The sequence below is a fragment of the Cinclus cinclus genome, chromosome 2 (genome assembly GCF_963662255.1).
Source record: "Cinclus cinclus chromosome 2, bCinCin1.1, whole genome shotgun sequence".
NCBI classification, from domain to species: Eukaryota; Metazoa; Chordata; class Aves; order Passeriformes; family Cinclidae; genus Cinclus; species Cinclus cinclus.
Genome location: NC_085047.1, coordinates 31,021,898 through 31,039,815, shown reverse-complemented (window position 1 = coordinate 31,039,815; position 17,918 = coordinate 31,021,898). Strand labels below are relative to the sequence as shown.

Genomic DNA, 17,918 nt, shown 5'->3' with positions numbered 1-17,918 from the left:
TGCCTTGGGCAGATCAACAAGGCTGTGTGCAGAGAAGAAGAAGAAGAAGATACGATTTTCTCCAGCTTTGTCCATTTGTGTTCTGGAGCTGTTTTGCAGAGTGCCGCAATAAAGAGGCGAGGAGAGTATCCGTTCTTCTGTGACATGGAGAAGGTCAGTGTGTAGCTGCACATCCTGTGGGGCACACCCTTCTCCTCAGAAATCTCTCTGAGCTGCAGTCTCTCAAGGGGCAGTCCCAGTGCAGAGCCAAAACCAGCCAGTTCTCTCCTTAAGATCCCACCTTGGAGTTAGAGAAATACAGTTACAGAACTCTTCTCTGTCATGCTGCAAGAGGCACCAGGTTGGCAGGTCAGCAGCTTTTCCTATACCTGGCCAACACGCCAGGCCAGACTGGGATAAGCAGAGATTCCACACTGCAGCTTGCAGGGTTGAGAGTCTCTGAGCGTGAGGGTGGCTAGAGAGGAGACAAACAGGGGGACACAGACACTAGCATGCATCCCTGAGATCTCCTTCTCTTCCCACGATTTTCTGCCATTTTGTGCATTGCCGTGCACACGCTCAGGCTGCCACACAGCCCCATCCTGCTCCATGACAGCACTGAACTATGGCACCTACTGAACTCCTGCCTCCTCATGCTCGCCCACACTCACACACAGCAGGAAGCCAGAGGAGCAGAGTACAAGCACCTCATGACTGCCTGCAGGTGTCATTCCCCACCGTTCCTGGACAGCCAACTGCCTTGTGACATTTCAGACTCCCTCTCACTCCCCTGCCCACCCACAGAGAGACGTGGCTCTTCCTCTGCACCTCTCCTCTTTACACATCTCTGTGTCTGTGCTGTGCCCAGGGGCAGCTTGCTGGAAGGAGGGAGCCTTTCTCTATGGATTCCCACGGGTTCCTTGTGGCCATCCTGCTCCCTGTGGGTAAGTGGCCTTCCCTTCCTCTTGAGCAGCTGCACTGGACCTGCTGCTGCCTCCTCAGCTGCGCTCCCAGTTGCTGGGAGTGCCCTTCCCCATGGCTTCCAGAGGGAGGATGGGCAATGAACCAGGTGAGCTTTTCCACCACCTATTCAATCAGAAAACTCTGCAAAGCTGCAAATCCGTTTTTTTCCTGTCCCATTTTAATACTTCACTTGAGAGTTACAAACTTCTCACTTCCCAAAACAGATTAACTCTGGCATTTGAAGCTGGTTTGTTTGGGGTTTTTTGATCCCATGTGACTTTTTCAGAGAAGCAGGACACTGTCCCAAAGCTTTCGGATATCATGGTGGTATTCCATGCCATGAGATACTTCAAGGATGTGTATTTTTGTCCTCTTCAATGCATTTCACTTCCCACATTTCATCTCCTGTCTTTCCAGGCTGGGCCCTTCAGCAATCACCACATACAGTTGTCCGGGAGGGAGACCCTGTGACTCTGGAATGTTCTGCATCAGCGAAAAATTATGTGAACATGTACTGGTACAAGTTAGGTGTGGAGAAGAATGCCAGTATGCAGTTGGTTGTATATTCAGTGGAAGGTAGCAAAGCAGATATTGAGAAGGAATTCAAAAATCGCTTCCAGAGTAATGGGACCAAGAACAACCATTTATCTGTGAAGATAGAGCATGCCCTGCTCAATGACACAGGCACCTATTTCTGTGCTGAACAAGATCCACAGCCACTCAAAGGCTGGTGCAGCATAGCACAAACCTTTCCAGGCCAACAGGGAGCTGCCACCAGCACATACTGAGCCCTGTGTTTGACAGAAACTTGTTTCCTTCTCTTGCCCTCCAGCTCTTCAGGAAAGGCACCTTGAATGGTATGTCTGTCCATCAGTCCATTTGTCTGCCTTTTGCAAGGTCTCTAGCTGCTTTTCTATTCTTTCCCATTACTGAATTATCTTATGACTCTCATTTCTTCAATTTCTCACCACATTTCTCTGCCATTCAAAGACTGCTTTCCACTTTCCTCCTTTTGTGTCTTTCTGTCTGTCCCCCTGACATTTGCTTCTCTGTCCTCTTACGCCTAGTCCTTGACTATTTCGTATTCAAGGTGAGAAATTTGCAGGAGCTGACATAAATGAAAGTTTTCAGAAACAACTGAAAATAAGTGAATAAAGGACTTCTAAAAATGACTCCGCAAAGTGTTCCAAGGCCCTGTCAACTGAGGGGCACTAAAAACAAATGTTTTCCCATGAGTGATGTTCACTGCTGCTGTGCTCCCTATCACAGCCTATGGAAGTTCCCAAAGAAACAGTGCACCAAGTAGGGGTACCTGAAAGCCTTTATTAATTTTTCATAATTTTTGCTTATCCAAATCCAAAATAACAGAAACAATTATGATAAAATACAGGTCACACCAAACGAGCGTCTCAGTTGGCAGCCATGGTGGACTGGATCCAGGAGACGTAGTTGCAAACCTTGGTGTAAACTCCGGGATAGCCCTTCTGGGCACATCCAATACCCCAGGAAACAATGCCCTGGAGCTGTCCATTGCAGACCACAGGACCGCCGGAATCTCCCTGTGCACACAAAGGATATGGACATTCAGCCAATGGCATCAGCCTAAGCAATGAGCCAGAGATCCCGGAGATCGCTGACTTTGGAAGAAGCCCTGTCAGGTTCCTGTGCACACAAGTTCTACCAAGGCTGTTTGTGATTCACACTCTCCACCTGATGCTACCAGGCCTGACTTGAGCTCCAAGGGCAGCACAGCTAAGGGTGAGCCAGCTGCCTGTTTTTGCCGGATGCGGAGCTTGGCAAACATTCCGGATATGTGTGCCTGAAGCCTCTGCTGTCATTCAAAAACTCAGATTTGCCAGTGCAGTGAGTAGAGCTGACTCTGTAATGTGAAGGCCGCTTCAGCTGGGAAAAGGCAGGAGAGAAATGACTGGGAAAGGAAGGGCAGATGATTTACCTGGCAGGAGTCTTTTCCTCCCTCCAGGAATCCCAGACAGATCATGTTCTTGGTAATTTGCCCAGGGTAGGCATTAGAGCAGTCGGAGGCAGAGAGGATTGGAGCCTTCAGGCACTGCAATTTGTCTGGGTAGTTAGCTACAAGGAAATAGAGAGAGATGGTTGATGGCATTGCTGAGTCCTTTTCAGAGCTTGCAGAAGATCTCGGCAGAAAAGCAAATGCTGGACACCCTGCTCTAGCAGCCATCCTGCTTCCTCTCAACAGTAAGCATGGCATGGATTCCTTCTGTAAAGATGGAACAAATTCTACCCATGGGCCTACCATTCTACACTGCAGCCACCTTAACTTTCCTGGCACCTGGAAGCTCATCAATTGGCAAGAGTGGGGTCACTCTTGTCATACATACACTGGAAGAAACCTGAGCCTCGGGAGAAGCTTCCTCTCCTCTTGTCTAGGTTTAGATCTTCTCAGTGGAATAGACACCACTCACCACGCACATCCCTGATCTTTGGTGTGAGAGAATGGAGGTCTCTAGTAGGAACTGTAGATCCACACACAGTCCCGGGTTTCCCCCTTATTCTCAGAGAGGGGAGAACTCTGTTGACATTAGCTGAATCCACTGTGCAGTCCCTACACTGACCCATCGCTCATAAACCTGTCCCGCAGCACTACCCTGTGTTTAGCCTGTCCTGCTGGGGATAAATGGCGATGTCTTGGAGACTGTCCCGCACCCCCAAGGGTCTGCACATTCCCCCAGAGTACTCACAGCCACTGCTGAGAGTGTTGCCCCAGCCGGAGATCAGGCAGGTGGTGCCGGTGGCTGCGCAGCTGGTAGGCAGAGGAATGGTTTGGACAGCACTGTTGAGCACAGCTGGGGTGGACAGCTTGATGAGCATGATGTCATTGTCCAGGGTGTAGGGGCTGTAGCCAGAGTGGCGGATGACTTTAGCAGAGTTGATGAACTGCTGGGTGGATTCGGTGAGTCCCAGGTTGTATTTCCCGAGCTGCACTTGGATGCGACTGGAAAAGAGAAGGCACAGCGTGTTCTTTACTGCTACTGGCAGGTTGAGAGAAAGCTCCCAGTCACAGAGTGCACTCGCTCCAACATCACTGCCACAGAAGCCTTCTGGGGCAGGGGATCTTTCTTGTCCTGCAGGGAGCCCTGGGGATCCACACCGAGATTTTAACCCACTCCCAGTACAGGTGGTGAATTTCTGCAGGTTTGTGAATGCATGACAGCAGTTGAATACAGAGCAGCACTTTATTCAAATGTTCTGGGACCAGGCAAACTGCTCTAGCCTGACCTCATTCCTCTTCCTGTTCTCCAGGGACAATGCTTTAGCAAGATTCATGCAATTGATAAGAAATCACAGCCCAGAACTCGCTGCTTGATTATCCCATTGTTATTTCAGAAGTGTTCTGCTTTCACAGAAACATTTGCAGAAGTGGCAAACCCCTCAGGATGCCTTGTCCCAGCATCCTGAGTGATCCACCCATCCCTTGGCTGTCTCCGGTCAGAATGGAGGCACTTAACATATTTCTATCTCGTAGCTCAGAATTCCTGCTAGAAGTGAAGTGGGTTATAGAGGGATGTAATTCTTGCACTCACGATTTGTAGCAGTGAGCAGCCGACACGACCCACTGGTTGCTGATGAGGGAGCCTCCACAGAAGTGATATCCAGCATTCAGGGACACCTGATAGGGCGCAGCGTTCTTTGCACAGGGGTAACCTCCCACAATCTTGTCATCATCCTCTTCAGCAAAGGTGGGGAAGGCAACTGGGAGACAAGCAGTGCCATGTGTCAACAGCTGGCCTAAGGTAATGTGGCCTGTCCCGTGCCCTGTGACTGCCTGTCAGAAGTCCCTCACTTGTAGGTTCCCCCGCTATGGACACTCAGGGCAGCAGTGGTGGGCAGGACTAAGGCACGTGCATTTGCTGCAGCCTGAAAGAAGGGATCAGAGTTACACTGGTGCCTCGGGTTTCTGTAACTGAAGCCCTGCTGGCTACTCGCCGAGGGAACATAAGGACGTAGAAATGTCCTTGTTGGATCGGATCACGGGTGTGTCTTTCCCAGGATCCTGTCCACTGAAACAGTCAAGGCTTGACTGAGGGAAAAAGTAAGAGCAAGTGTGCAGTGATATTTCCTTGGAGCACCTACCCAGGGTCCAAAATTTTGCAGTTGCTTTAGGACTTCCTAGGCCAGAAGTATTCCCTGTGCACTCCTTAGTCCTGAAGATGGAGGCAGCCTTTTTCTGAAGCTATGGCCCCATCTCTACAGCTGGGTCAGGACCCCCTGTGAAGGCATTCATTCCCCACCTTGTGGCACAAGGCATTATGAACGGACAGAAAATGGAAGTTGCAAGGCTCTGCCTTCAATCTTCTGCAAGTTGACACTGGACTTGGTTTTCCCTCATTAGGCTACCTTGCAGTTTTGCTCAGAAAATCAGCTTCCTATTAAATGAGAGAAATAGAAATAAAAGTATACTCACCAGCCACCCCAATGAAGGCGAGAAGCAGCAGACACTTCATGGTCTTGATTCAGCCTCAAGCACAGAGTGGATGACTGGATGTGGGAGCTGCTAGAAATACGTTTTTGGTAATGGCCTTATCTCTAGTCCAAGGTTTTCTCCAGACAAAAAGTACACAGTGGAAAATTTGAAGATCCAAATGTGGGCATTAGCAGGCATTGGTAGAATGTACAAATAACATACTCGTTAATCATAAACCTCTGCTAAGATAGAGAGCTATTTTAATTATTCCATCAGGTAGCCTTCAACCTAAAAATACATTTTGGCTTTGGAAGATGTGTAGTTGCTTGTGTCATTCTTATACCCAGCACCTCAACTCTCAGGCCTCTTTCAGATTCCTCTGTGCTGATTGCATCTTTCTTAAAAATGCATGTTTTTACCTGAAGTTGCATACTGTAGGTAGTGGACAAAATTATACAATGCACTTATTTGACAAATAAATGAAAATCCAGCAAACCCAGTGGTTAACTTTGTTAAGTTTATTTTAGCAAATCCCTTTACCTGAATAATGTGTGGTTTTATCATGTGTTTTCCTAAATAAATATTTTCCTCCACTGTAATTTCAAAGGGGTGGATAATAAAGCTATCTTGTACCTCCCCATCATTGCTTCACAAGTTAAAATAATTCCAATGTGAGAATGCTCAGCATCTCCCTTTTCTAATTTCTCTCTCCTACCCTGTATTAAAATATCTGCCTAAGTACCAAACCATGACTTATTCATCTTTGGAATGTTCTACAGAGACTCACTTTTACTGCACAAGTGTTTTAGTACGGTGCTGATGTTTATGAGTGTAATGTAGATGAGCAATAATCCTGTGAACACAAATAGTGAGATCTTCTGAAATCTCTTTCTGCAGGAGTGGGGATTTCTGTCATGACACAAAGTATACTAAAGCCTAATGCTTTGCTGAATAATCATGTTCCTTCCCCAAGCAGCTGCCAACTTCATCATGTTAGCGCCTGAAGGACACAGGATTCTCTCCAGAGACATAAAGAGAAGCCATAAGTTTGGAGATGCTGGAATAGCTTGAGAGACTAAATAGGAATACTCTTCCTACTCCATTTCTTGATTAAACTTTTTTGTGGGCCCTGGATGACTGATATGCACTGTGTGACTGTCCAGATGGTAATTTTTGCTCATGTTGAAGTTCAAGTCCAAGGCTGGGGACTCCTCCAAATGGATGCGTGAATTCTGTTGGCCTTTAAATTGGTATTAGTGCACAGCTCTCTTACAAGCACATTTTATCCTGTGAAAGAAAGAAGGATTAGAAGCTTCCTGTGGGAAAGGAAAATGTCCTAATAGGACTAAGAGGGTCAAAAATTGCCAAAGCTGTCCCATCTCATCGTAAGTAAGTGGAGCAAGAAAATTTTCCAGTTTACTATAATGTTTATTTTGACCTGTAGATTTCTAATTTATTTTTCCCAAACATACCATTGGCATAGAAGCAGACCAATGTTTTAGAACAGTGTTTTTCCTGATCTGTAACTCTCATATTCTCTAAGGTAATTTGGTTTAATATCCACACAAATTTAATGTGAATTAGCAAGTGAACTTTTGAATCAGAAAGCTTGATCATACCTCCCTTTGTCTTGAAATGTTTTATTGTTTTTCTTTGTTATTTATTTAATCTTCTCTGATCTTTAACTTGTATGTTATTAACAGGAAGTGTATCATACAGGGCTGGCTAATCACCAAGAAGAACATGATCTCTGAGGTTCCCTATGCTACTCTCTTAAATCAGGGAGAGGAGACTCCTGACCTCTTCCCAGGCTACTGCTAAAACCCACAGCCAAAGATCTGGATCCTAGTTCCTGTGGCTCTTGCGTACCTAAGGCCTTGATTGTAGGTATCTAGTGAACATGCCTCACCCAAACCCCTTTCATTCTCCTAACAGCCTCTCTGGCACCTCTTCTAGAGGTTCCCATGAAGCCCAGAACTCCATGGAGTGTGCCCTGCTCATGGGGCAAACTGATTGTCAAATGAAGTCATATGGTGTTTCTGATGCATGATTCAGAGGTCATCCAGCAAGCAGTCTCAGAGCAGCCCTTCAGGCCTTTCCACGAGAATCGTGGAGGATGAATAGACCCCTTTGAATTATAGCTGAGATTAGAACACCCTCTGATGACCTTTCTTTCTTTAGGAGGAGAAATCCCTGTCTGAAACATAACTAACTCCTGTTCAGTGCTGCTGAACATCCCACAGACCCATTGAAAGATTTTTTATATTATCCTTCAAAGTGCACAAACCATTGCTCAAATCCATTACTCAAGAGTGTACATCCATTGCTGCAAACAAGTTTCTCATTTCATGCAGTGATGATGCAGTAGAAAGCTGGTGGCCCCAGGGGCACAGGAAGGGGGAGGACTGGTGAGTGAAGGGCAGCTGTATTAAGTATTATTAATGGACAAGTAATGGCACCTTGTTTTTCTGGAACTCCATGTTCTTTGTTCAAATATTTTGGTCATCTCTATCATCACAGGACTCAGATAAAGGAAATAGATTTGTCCAGGCTGATGCAAGATCCTGGGAAAGAGAAATCTGTTGAGACTATGGGCTGACAGAGGTAAAGTTTCCATGAGCATAAAACATGAAGTTTCTTAAGTCCTTTTGCATCTCAGTCATGGGTTTGATCCCTGTATGAACCATTCACATATGAGTTGGACTTGATGATCCCTGTGGGTCCCTTCCAGCTCAGAATATTCAGCGATTCTGTAATCTCACAGAGCTTTGTGGTGGAGGAACAATTGCTCCTCTCTTCCCAAGTGTCTCCTGCCAGTAAAGTGTCCCTGGACAGGCACAGCTAGGACTGGGAACGTCAACTCCTCAGTTGCCAGGGGACAAGGAGAGTGGTTAGTGAAGGGCTGTGCATCTTCTACACTTTGCACTGAATCCATATTCAGTGACAGGCTGCTGTCTTATGATGTTCCTGTGCAGGAGTCTTCGAAGTGAGGTGCAAGACGATACACTGAGGTGTGAGGTGGAAGCATTAGAACTTTAGTGTTACACATATCTAGTTATCAGCTACTAGCTGTGCATATACTGGGCATATGTGTTTAAAAATACTTTACTGATAAGGATGTTCAGTGAAGAATTTCTGGAGAACACTGTTCTAGTACTGTCAAAAAATATTTCACATGGGGTTTCTTACATTTTGCTATAACATCCTGTGTTCAAGTGTCCAGTTCTGCAGAACCTTCTTGTCCTCTCTGATTTCTTCACTACCTTGCAGCCATTCTGGTTTTTGTTAATTTTTCGGGGGGTGAAGAAGTAAAGTTATGACTTCAGAGTGCCCAAGCTCAGGAACTGGGAAGGGATCTGGATGACTCTGGCCAGAGGCACTGAGGGAATAAAAAGTAAGAAAAGAGCATGGTACTGGGAATCAGGGTAGGAAAATCCTAAGAACATGCTCCTACATCGAGACAGATGTGGATATAAAACCTCAGCCTTTGAGGTGGGAAACAGTCTGTGTCCCAGTAATCTTCAGCAAATGGCTGGACCAGAAAGGAAGGGCCTTGAAAGCATGTACCAGATGGGGGACATCAGATTTGAAAGTATTTATTTAATCCATCTCATCCAGTGCACAATCTACAAGAGAGCAGCCTGAAGAACCTTCCCTGGAGGGCCTGTGTACCCCAAGCCTATACAAACCAGACAATTTTAACATCTTCAAACCTAGGAGCTGACTCTTTGCTATAAAAATACGGGATGGAGAGTTTGGGAAACAAAAAGGAAGACAAAGAAGGACTGGGTAATAATGTGAAAAGTTAGATGGTCTGAAAAGCTTGGGAAGACATCTAGAGGTGGCAGCCAGGAAGGCTGGCACAGTGAAATAGAATGGATGAGGAAGAGGAACTTTCATCAAACAAGCAGACAAGCTGCTTCCAGCGGAAATAGAATTCGACTGGAGTGGTTGGGGGTGAGAGCTGTAAAGGAGCAGCATGGATCTGACTGGGCAAGGGATGACAAGCCTGAGGAGGAAGGATTTCTCTAGGAATTGTCTGCATAGACTTGGCCATGGAGAAACCTTCTGTACTAGTGTAGACTACTGAAAGGAGCTGGCCTGAGATGCCTTAAATCCCCTAAAACTAAAGAGCCATCTGATACTCATAGTATCTGATACACTGGCTTGGAGGCAGTCCTAGTCCAGACCTTATGCACTAAGCCTACATGTAGGTCTGATAATGGGTTGTCAGTGCCTTCCTCTCGTTGCAACATTTTTCTCTATCATTTGGAACAGGGAAGACCACCTTTGCCTGATGCTCTGTTTCATGACATTAGTTTCCAAATCCAGCACAAACCCCTACTAAGGCAGTGCTAGAAACACCCAGTTTATGTTAAACACTCTTCAGTAGGAATCTTTTCCTTATTCCCTTGGTTCTCTTCCATGTGGCAATGTACCTCAGCCCTTTCCTCAGCGTCCTAATTCTTCTATGGTCTCTTTTACCCTTAGGGAAGAGATCTCATAGATTTCCCCCAAGGCTCACTGTTTGGCTGGGCTGACAGAGGGGAGGCTGCCACAGCTCCAGGCTCCCTGGCCCAGCTGGCAGTAAGAATGAGCATGTCTCCCCAGTCTTTATACAGATAAATACCAAGTACACATACATGTATACGCAGCTGGATCAACACAGATGCACACACAGAAACAGCACTGATGGCCTCATCTTTTGTCCCTCTCTGGCTGGGGTTCACAGTGGGAAATCAGAGTTCTATACAACGGTTCAATAGTGGGAAATGTTATGTATATACGTGTACAGTGTGCAAGCTTTCCACAGGTTTTCATGCTTGGACACTGAGTCCAGTGGCTGCCACTGGATCCCAATCACCACATGTGCCAGCCCTTGGACCTCTGAGCCCCCAGATGCTGCAGCACCACTCCAGTCACCATTATATCCACACACACACACCTCTCACACAGCTCCCTCTCCAAAAAATGCCTGGGACTTGCACGCTCCCTCTGGTTGCCAGCTCTCACTTTTCTTACCATTAGAGACATGCACCTGGAGCCCAGGTCACCTCACTTTACATGACAGGTAGTCTGGCTTCACGTTCACTAGTGATCACACACTCACATACCCTGTGTCTCCCCAGCTGCCAGCATGGGGAACACATGGCCCCTCTTTCCTATGGCCCTACTCCAGTGTCTGCTGCTTAAGTCCATCCACTCTGGTGTCTCCAGCTGCTGGTGCCTGTGGTCTGACTCCAGTTCCTTGCCCTTAGAAGTCCAGACACAAAGCACATGCACATAGAATAGTTCCTCCCTCGGGTAAATACTTAGAAATGGAGCTTAGTAAAAGAGGGATTACACTAAGCTAAGCCAGTACAAAGCATAACCAGACAGGCATACTCACTAGCATCATGTTTTTCTGTGAGTCACCCATTTTATAACTGTATTCCTTCACTTTTCTGCATCTATTCTTCCCCAAGTACAGTAGTTCAGAATCTTTCCTGGGAAGATTGACCATATCTGCCTTTACCTTGGTATTTTTTTGTTTTCCCTTGTTTAATCTTTAATCTTAAAAGAAAATAGCCTGAAAGAATTAGACATCTTGAACTGAAAAATGAAAGGGTTGTCAATTTAGCTACTCTTCTAAAGGCAATAACATATAAAGCAATTCCCAAGAGACACACTAGAGGTCCTGAGTTACATCTTCCAGATGCTTCCTTCCTTTGAAGAGACTGCAATCATCTTTTGTTTCCTGAGACAGAAAAGCTAATCTGAATAAAAATCTTCATCCTGGAATGAGTAATAAATTCTAACATAAGTGATTAAAGAAGAAGGTGTAGCCCAGCTGCACTGAAATGATTTTGCCTTGTCTGAGAGTTCTTACACAGAACAATCTTAGAATTAATTCCCACAGTCTCCACAATCTGTTTCGTTTCCCATCAAGTCTTTGAAACAGATTCTCCCTCCAGGATTTAAGGTCTGATTACTACTGGAAAAAAAGGTTTTTAACAGGTTTGTCATGACCGACAATAATCAAACTAAAAATCCTGTACTGTCTTAATGCAAAAGGCATGCATCTTGGGACATTGATCAAAGCAGCAGTGTCCTATGGAATTGTCTCAGCAGGGTCCATGCAAGTATCTAAAAGTGTCCCATCCTAGCACTAAGGTGAAAGGGCAAAATGTCATTAAAATCAAATTAAGAACAAGTAAAATCTAAATAAACCTTCCATAAAAATAAGAAAAGCTTGTGAGGAAAAAAAGCTAAAAACATGCATCAAAGAATAATCAGTATTGAAACCTAAAAGGATATGGAAGTATATTAAATTTGTTCAAGTTTATTTGCTAACTGAGGTATTGACTTTGAAAAAAGAATAAAAATTCAAAGAAAAATATAAAAGTTACGGAAAGTATTAAAAAACCAAAACGGTCCATAGCATCTGCAATTCCTTGACAAGTCACTGAAACTGTAATATCTCCAGTAAAGGGCTCAATCCCATGGCAGTACAGGTAAGGAATAATTTCTCCTGAGAAAACCCAAGAACTGGCCAAAACCCTATTTCATAGATGCAAAGTGTCCAGAACAGTGGAGATCATACAATATTTTTGTACCTCATATGAAATGAATTTTCATTTCTGACAGGGAAGAAGCTATGGCTTCTCAGGTAATTTCTGTTAACTCCCTTAAAAAGAAGGATTTAAAAATTGAGACAGTGAACATTCACTACCAAATTTTTGAGATTTCTACTGCTCTGAATCCTGGAGGATTCAGGAACTAAGCCTCAGGCCACAAGAAAGTACAATATTGCCAAGCTCATAGACAGAACATGACTTTCATATAAATGTTTAGAAGCCAAGGGAAGACATAAATCTCTCTAGACCATGAGGCAAATTTGGGAGAGGGGATAACAACAAAATGTGAAGAAAAAGAGAAAACCTCAGAAGTATCCCACAGGTTTTGGAAGCTGCAATACCAGCATAAGTGAAGGTCATTGGAATTTAATGTGTGTGTTTCATTAAAAGTACTAGGGAGAAAAGAAGCAGTTGCCATAATCATTTTGAATCTTACATATTCAGAAAAGAATGGAGAGTGAAATAGGTTCTATATAGAGAGAGCTGAATAGAATAGAATATATTCTATATATAGAATAGGGTAACTAGGATGTATCTGGCAGGCTAGAAACAAACAGAGTGTTCATGAAGTTTATGTTTAAGTACGGTTCTTGCTTTGAGAAAAAACGGCTGGCAGAGATGTCTTGTTTTTTGAAAAAGTGAATTAGAGATCCCGGGAAGCTTAACTGGCGGGGAATATGCATCCCTGGCTGGAAAAGTGAAGAAATTAAGATATGATTAGACACAATTTTAATTCATTTTGTGACCTTGATCTATCATCTTTGCTTCTGACTAACAAGTTCTGGGCTGTGAGATACCATGCTCCAGATACTAAGAGCAACTCTTCAGAATGAGACAATGCAGGTGTACTTTTGCTGGAAATCCTTCTGCAAAGATGGCCCAAGTTACATCCACTGATGTCAATGGGTCAAAGGAGCATGTATGAATCCATTGGTCCAAGGTTTCTGTCTGACCTCCAACACCCAGACCCTCTCAGCCATGGAATGGCAACTCAGCATTCAGCCAGCAACATACTGACTGGTCTGCAAGAAATTCCACATTTGTGTCAGGAGCTCAGAACTCTGTCTTGTGGGAAAGCTAAAGCAGAACATGGAGGCACGTGAATTTTTAGCTTTGCTATTACTGGCTCATCAAAGAAAGTATCAAAGCTGGACAGTCCCTTCTCTCTTCTCTGCCCAAGCTTGACAGACAAATGTGGGCAAGGGGAGGGGCATCGGTCTCTCTTAACTCTTACCTCACAGTGAGCAGGAGCACACTGTCCTGGGAGAGCTGGAGGGCCATGCTGGCTGTTGTGCTTGTTCTTTTACCTGGTGAGAGACAACAGATCTGTCTGCAGCAGGGCTTTCATCCAGGCCATGCATGGCTAATGTTAGTACCCTCTGTACTCCTGCTCCTCACTGTCTCTTGTTATCTCTTATTATTACAGGTGTTGGGATTGGTGCTTACATTGCACAGTGGCCAGACAGAATCCATCAGAGAACTGGAGACTCTGTGACCATCTCCTGCTACCAGAGTTATAGTAAACTTGGCTATATGTTCTGGTATCAGCAGCCTCCAAGAAGCAGTTTAAAGTTAGTAGTCAGTAGTACTTCATGGAATTATAACTCTTATGAGGATGGTTACAGTGAGGCCAAGTTTGAAGTAAACAGACAGAATACTGATTACTCTCTGATGACAATCAAGAATCTGACACCCAAGGATGAAGCCACGTATTTCTGTGCTGCGAGTGAACACACGGTGCAGCGAGGGGGTTGAACACTAAGATAAGATCCCTACCTCTCTGAGTGAGAGATGGAGTCTTTGAAAAATGTGAGACAGTCAGGAGAGGCATAGAGGAATAGGAGGAAGAAGACTAGGTAGAAGTTGGGGCAATAGTCCTAGGATGTTTTGAAGGGGAGACAGACAGAGCATTGCAGCAGCCTCTGTCTTCGAAGGCGAAGACCTTCAGAAATACAAACCCATTATCAGCATAAAGAATTGAGGCATGGCTGGTATGGTTTGATAAAGCAGCAGGTATTTCTGATGATCAGTACTACAGAAGCACAGTCATCTTCCAGGCCACTAGATCCTCATGAATACCCCTACAGCATCAGGAAAAGGGTACAAAGCAGCCAGAGAATTAAAAGTTCTTCCATATAGTCATGATCCACACAGAACTGAAGTGCCCAGTGAGAAATTGATTGGTGTGTGAGGACAGAGTTCACTGATTATGGACTTTGGAGGACGGGACCAATAACAGTGGAAGAAGACACACCCAGGGGACCAGGAATAGCTCCCTTTGTGGATGGAACATGTTTGGCATCTTTACAAGCAACAGTGTGCACTGCAGCATTTTATTCTTCCCACACTGCTTAATTGCAGAGTGCCTTTCTTCCCTGCAACAGGAATGCATACAGTTCTGAGATGGACCCAGGCATCCCTTCAGGGCAAAAGCTCATAGGCAGAGAAAAAAAACCACAAAGAGCTGCTGTTACTTGTGAGGAATAGCTGAAGGCACAAATTTCCTCCTATTGTATCTCTGTCTCCATTGCTTTCAGAGCTGAACTTTTGATGAACTGATTGTTCTTCTGTGATGGACATGGGAAAGCTGAGGGCAGGGTATTATTAGGATTCCCTCACCTGCCATTGCCTGTCCATGCTCCTGTTTTTATTGCATAATCTAGGACTTACCTTTTCTTCAAAGGAAGGCAAACAGCACATAAAAGAGCAAAAGGTGTTTTTAAGAAAAGTGTGGCTATACACCTGTGTATTTTGGGTTCTGTTTTTAGGCTGTGGCCCTGACCGTCTGCATTCCTACCACTGAGCATGAGCCGACTCTCATGTGTTCGTGTGGACAGCACGGCACTTGGCTATCACAGGTAGCAAATGTACTGTGCTGCTCCATGGTGTGGCAAAGCTGGATATGCTGAAATGACACACACTGTGTGATTGCAGCAAAAAGAAAGGAGTGGGAGCTGATAACAATGGCTGGTGAGAGCAAGGAGCAGGAATCAGCTGGGAGCATGTCCTGTTAGAAGATCCTCACACTCCACGTCACCAACATTGCTGGGAGACTTCTGCAGTGCCAAGATTGATAACTCAGTTTCCTGGTGGCATCTAAGTCTCCTGATCAACCATGTTAAATAAATATACCTGTGCTCTGAAAGACAGTACAGTGTTCTGGGCCAGGGAAATCCAGACGTGTGACACCATTGTAGCCAATATTCTCCTGACTTCAGGGACTGCTCAGCAGCAGATGTAACACACCACTCCTTGCTCTCAAGGAGCACTCCTCTGCTCCTCAGAACACCCTCAGGTCCATGATTTCCTCCCTGTTCATGTCAGTCTACTGACAAACAGCAGGAAAGCATGGGGCAAGTGTTGTCGCTCATATAGCAGAGACATCATGAGTTCCTTTTTTTCTCCAGCCTCCGATCATTTGTAGAAATCATCTTCCTAAAGCACATTCATATTGATGTTGTCTGGAATTATTGAATTACTACTGCTGATCCAAGTGCTCTCTGAAAGTTTCCAGAAAACTAGTTCATTGTGGAATCATGAAGGAATATAAACAATATAGTGGTCATTTTTGGGTAATTTTTTAAAATTTTATTTTATTTTTAGTATTTTATTTGTGTTGTTTTTTGAAAATTCTCTTTCAGTAAGTTACCTGTTTCTGAAAATCATGATACAGTCCTAGCTCAGACCTTTTTCATAAGCACTGCAAAGCATCTTTTCAGCCCTGGTAATACAACAGAGGAACGATCCTTTCTATTTCTCAGCTCCTGAGCACTTTTAGTTTTGAGTGGCAAAGACAATTTTTAGGCCTTGTGGTAATGAACTTAGCAGTCACCTTCAACACACAGAAGTTTAATGAGATAGCTATTGAGTGCTCACAGCTGTGCAATTTCCAAGTGGCAACAGCAAACCAGAGATCTCTAGGTTTATTGGCATTGTGAATTCTGTGGTTACAGTCCCCTGTCCTAGCTCTAAGGGACATTTTTCGCCGATGCAGTACTTCTTTGGACAGCCTGAACTGTGTCTGCACAAAAGGCCACTATTCCAAGGAGTTTCTCATGAAACAGCTACTCTCCTTCCTTTCTCATTGCTTGTCCTCAGATTTGTTCAGATCATTAACCAGAATCCTCCTTCCACTGTCTTAACTTTTCAGAGCAAAGATAGACTGTTAGAAAAACAAAGTGAGAAAAAGAGAAAAAGGGGATGAAGAGAAAACCTCAGAAGTATCCCACAGTTTTTGGAAGCTGCAATACCAGCATAAGTGAAGGTCATTGGAATTTAATGTGTGTGTTTCATTAAAAGTACTAGGGAGAAAAGAAGCAGTTGCCATAATCATTTTGAATCTTACATATTCAGAAAAGAATGGAGAGTGGAATAGGTTCTATATAGAGAGAGCTGAATAGAATAGAATATATTCTATATATAGAATAGGGTAACTAGGATGTATCTGGCAGGCTAGAAACAAACAGAGTGTTCATGAAGTTTATGTTTAAGTACGGTTCTTGCTTTGAGAAAAAATGGCTGGCAGAGATGTCTTGTTTTTTGAAAAAGTGAATTAGAGATCCCGGGAAGCTTAACTGGCGGGGAATATGCATCCCTGGCTGGAAAAGTGAAGAAATTAAGATATGATTAGACACAATTTTAATTCATTTTGTGACCTTGATCTATCATCTTTGCTTCTGACTAACAAGTTCTGGGCTGTGAGATACCATGCTCCAGATACTAAGAGCAACTCTTCAGAATGAGACAATGCAGGTGTACTTTTGCTGGAAATCCTTCGGCAAAGATGGCCCAAGTTACATCCACTGATGTCAATGGGTCAAAGGAGCATGTATGAATCCATTGGTCCAAGGTTTCTGTCTGACCTCCAACACCCAGACCCTCTCAGCCATGGAACGGCAACTCAGCATTCAGCCAGCAACATACTGACTGGTCTGCAAGAAATTCCACATTTGTGTCAGGAGCTCAGAACTCTGTCTTGTGGGAAAGCTAAAGCAGAACATGGAGGCACGTGAATTTTTAGCTTTGCTATTACTGGCTCATCAAAGAAAGTATCAAAGCTGGACAGTCCCTTCTCTCTTCTCTGCCCAAGCTTGACAGACAAATGTGGGCAAGGGGAGGGGCATCGGTCTCTCTTAACTCTTACCTCACAGTGAGCAGGAGCACACTGTCCTGGGAGAGCTGGAGGGCCATGCTGGCTGTTGTGCTTGTTCTTTTACCTGGTGAGAGACAACAGATCTGTCTGCAGCAGGGCTTTCATCCAGGCCATGCATGGCTAATGTTAGTACCCTCTGTACTCCTGCTCCTCACTGTCTCTTGTTATCTCTTATTATTACAGGTGTTGGGATTGGTGCTTACATTGCACAGTGGCCAGACAGAATCCATCAGAGAACTGGAGACTCTGTGACCATCTCCTGCTACCTGAATTATAGTAAACTTGGCTATATGTTCTGGTATCAGCAGCCTCCAAGAAGCGGTTTAAAGTTAATAGTCAGTAGTAGTACATGGAGTCATAATGTTTATGAGGATGGTTACAGTGAGGCCAAGTTTGAAGTAAACAGACAGAATACTGATTACTCTCTGATGACAATCAAGAATCTGACACCCAAGGATGAAGCCACGTATTTCTGTGCTGCGAGTGATCACACGGTGCAGCGAGGGGGTTGAACACTAAGATAAGATCCCTACCTCTCTGAGTGAGAGATGGAGTCTTTGAAAAATGTGAGACAGTCAGGAGAGGCATAGAGTAAGAGGAGGAAGAAGACTAGGTAGAAGTTGGGGCAATAGTCCTAGGATGTTTTGAAGGGGAGACAGACAGAGCATTGCAGCAGCCTCTGTCTTCAAAGCCAAATTATTGGTCGGATCCCTCCTTCCACCATCATATCTTTTCAGTGCCTGGATATGCCCTGAAGAATAGT

The 17,918-nt window shown here is 44.6% G+C and overlaps 1 protein-coding gene and 1 gene segment (V, D, J or C); one reads left to right on the top strand and one right to left on the bottom strand.

Moving 5' to 3' along the window:
* Positions 1-17,918, top strand: part of LOC134041121 (T cell receptor beta constant 2-like) — a 31,393-nt gene that overhangs the window by 3,105 nt on the left and 10,370 nt on the right. Inside the window, 2 exon segments of the C gene segment in view lie at positions 1,360-1,638; positions 2,033-2,050. Of these exon segments, the coding sequence occupies positions 1,360-1,638; positions 2,033-2,050 (297 nt within the window).
* On the bottom strand, positions 2,352-5,426 carry LOC134041123 (trypsin I-P1-like). The gene is made up of 5 exons (XM_062487412.1): positions 5,387-5,426; positions 4,506-4,674; positions 3,663-3,916; positions 2,897-3,033; positions 2,352-2,501 (listed from the first exon to the last, which is right to left on the bottom strand). Exons 1-5 carry the CDS (start codon positions 5,424-5,426, stop codon positions 2,352-2,354), a joined length of 750 nt encoding a protein of 249 aa, XP_062343396.1.

Bases quoted from the DNA above. Each gene is read 5' to 3' on its own strand.
- LOC134041123 (XM_062487412.1), bottom strand. From the start codon at position 5,426: ATGAAGTGTCTGCTGCTTCTCGCCTTCATTGGGGTGGCTG. The intron at 4,675-5,386 runs GTGAGTATACTT...CTTGTCTCCCAG, and splicing joins CGCCTTCATTGGGGTGGCTG to TTGCCTTCCCCACCTTTGCT. The intron at 2,502-2,896 runs GTAAATCATCTG...TTGTGTGCACAG, and splicing joins GAGGAAAAGACTCCTGCCAG to GGAGATTCCGGCGGTCCTGT.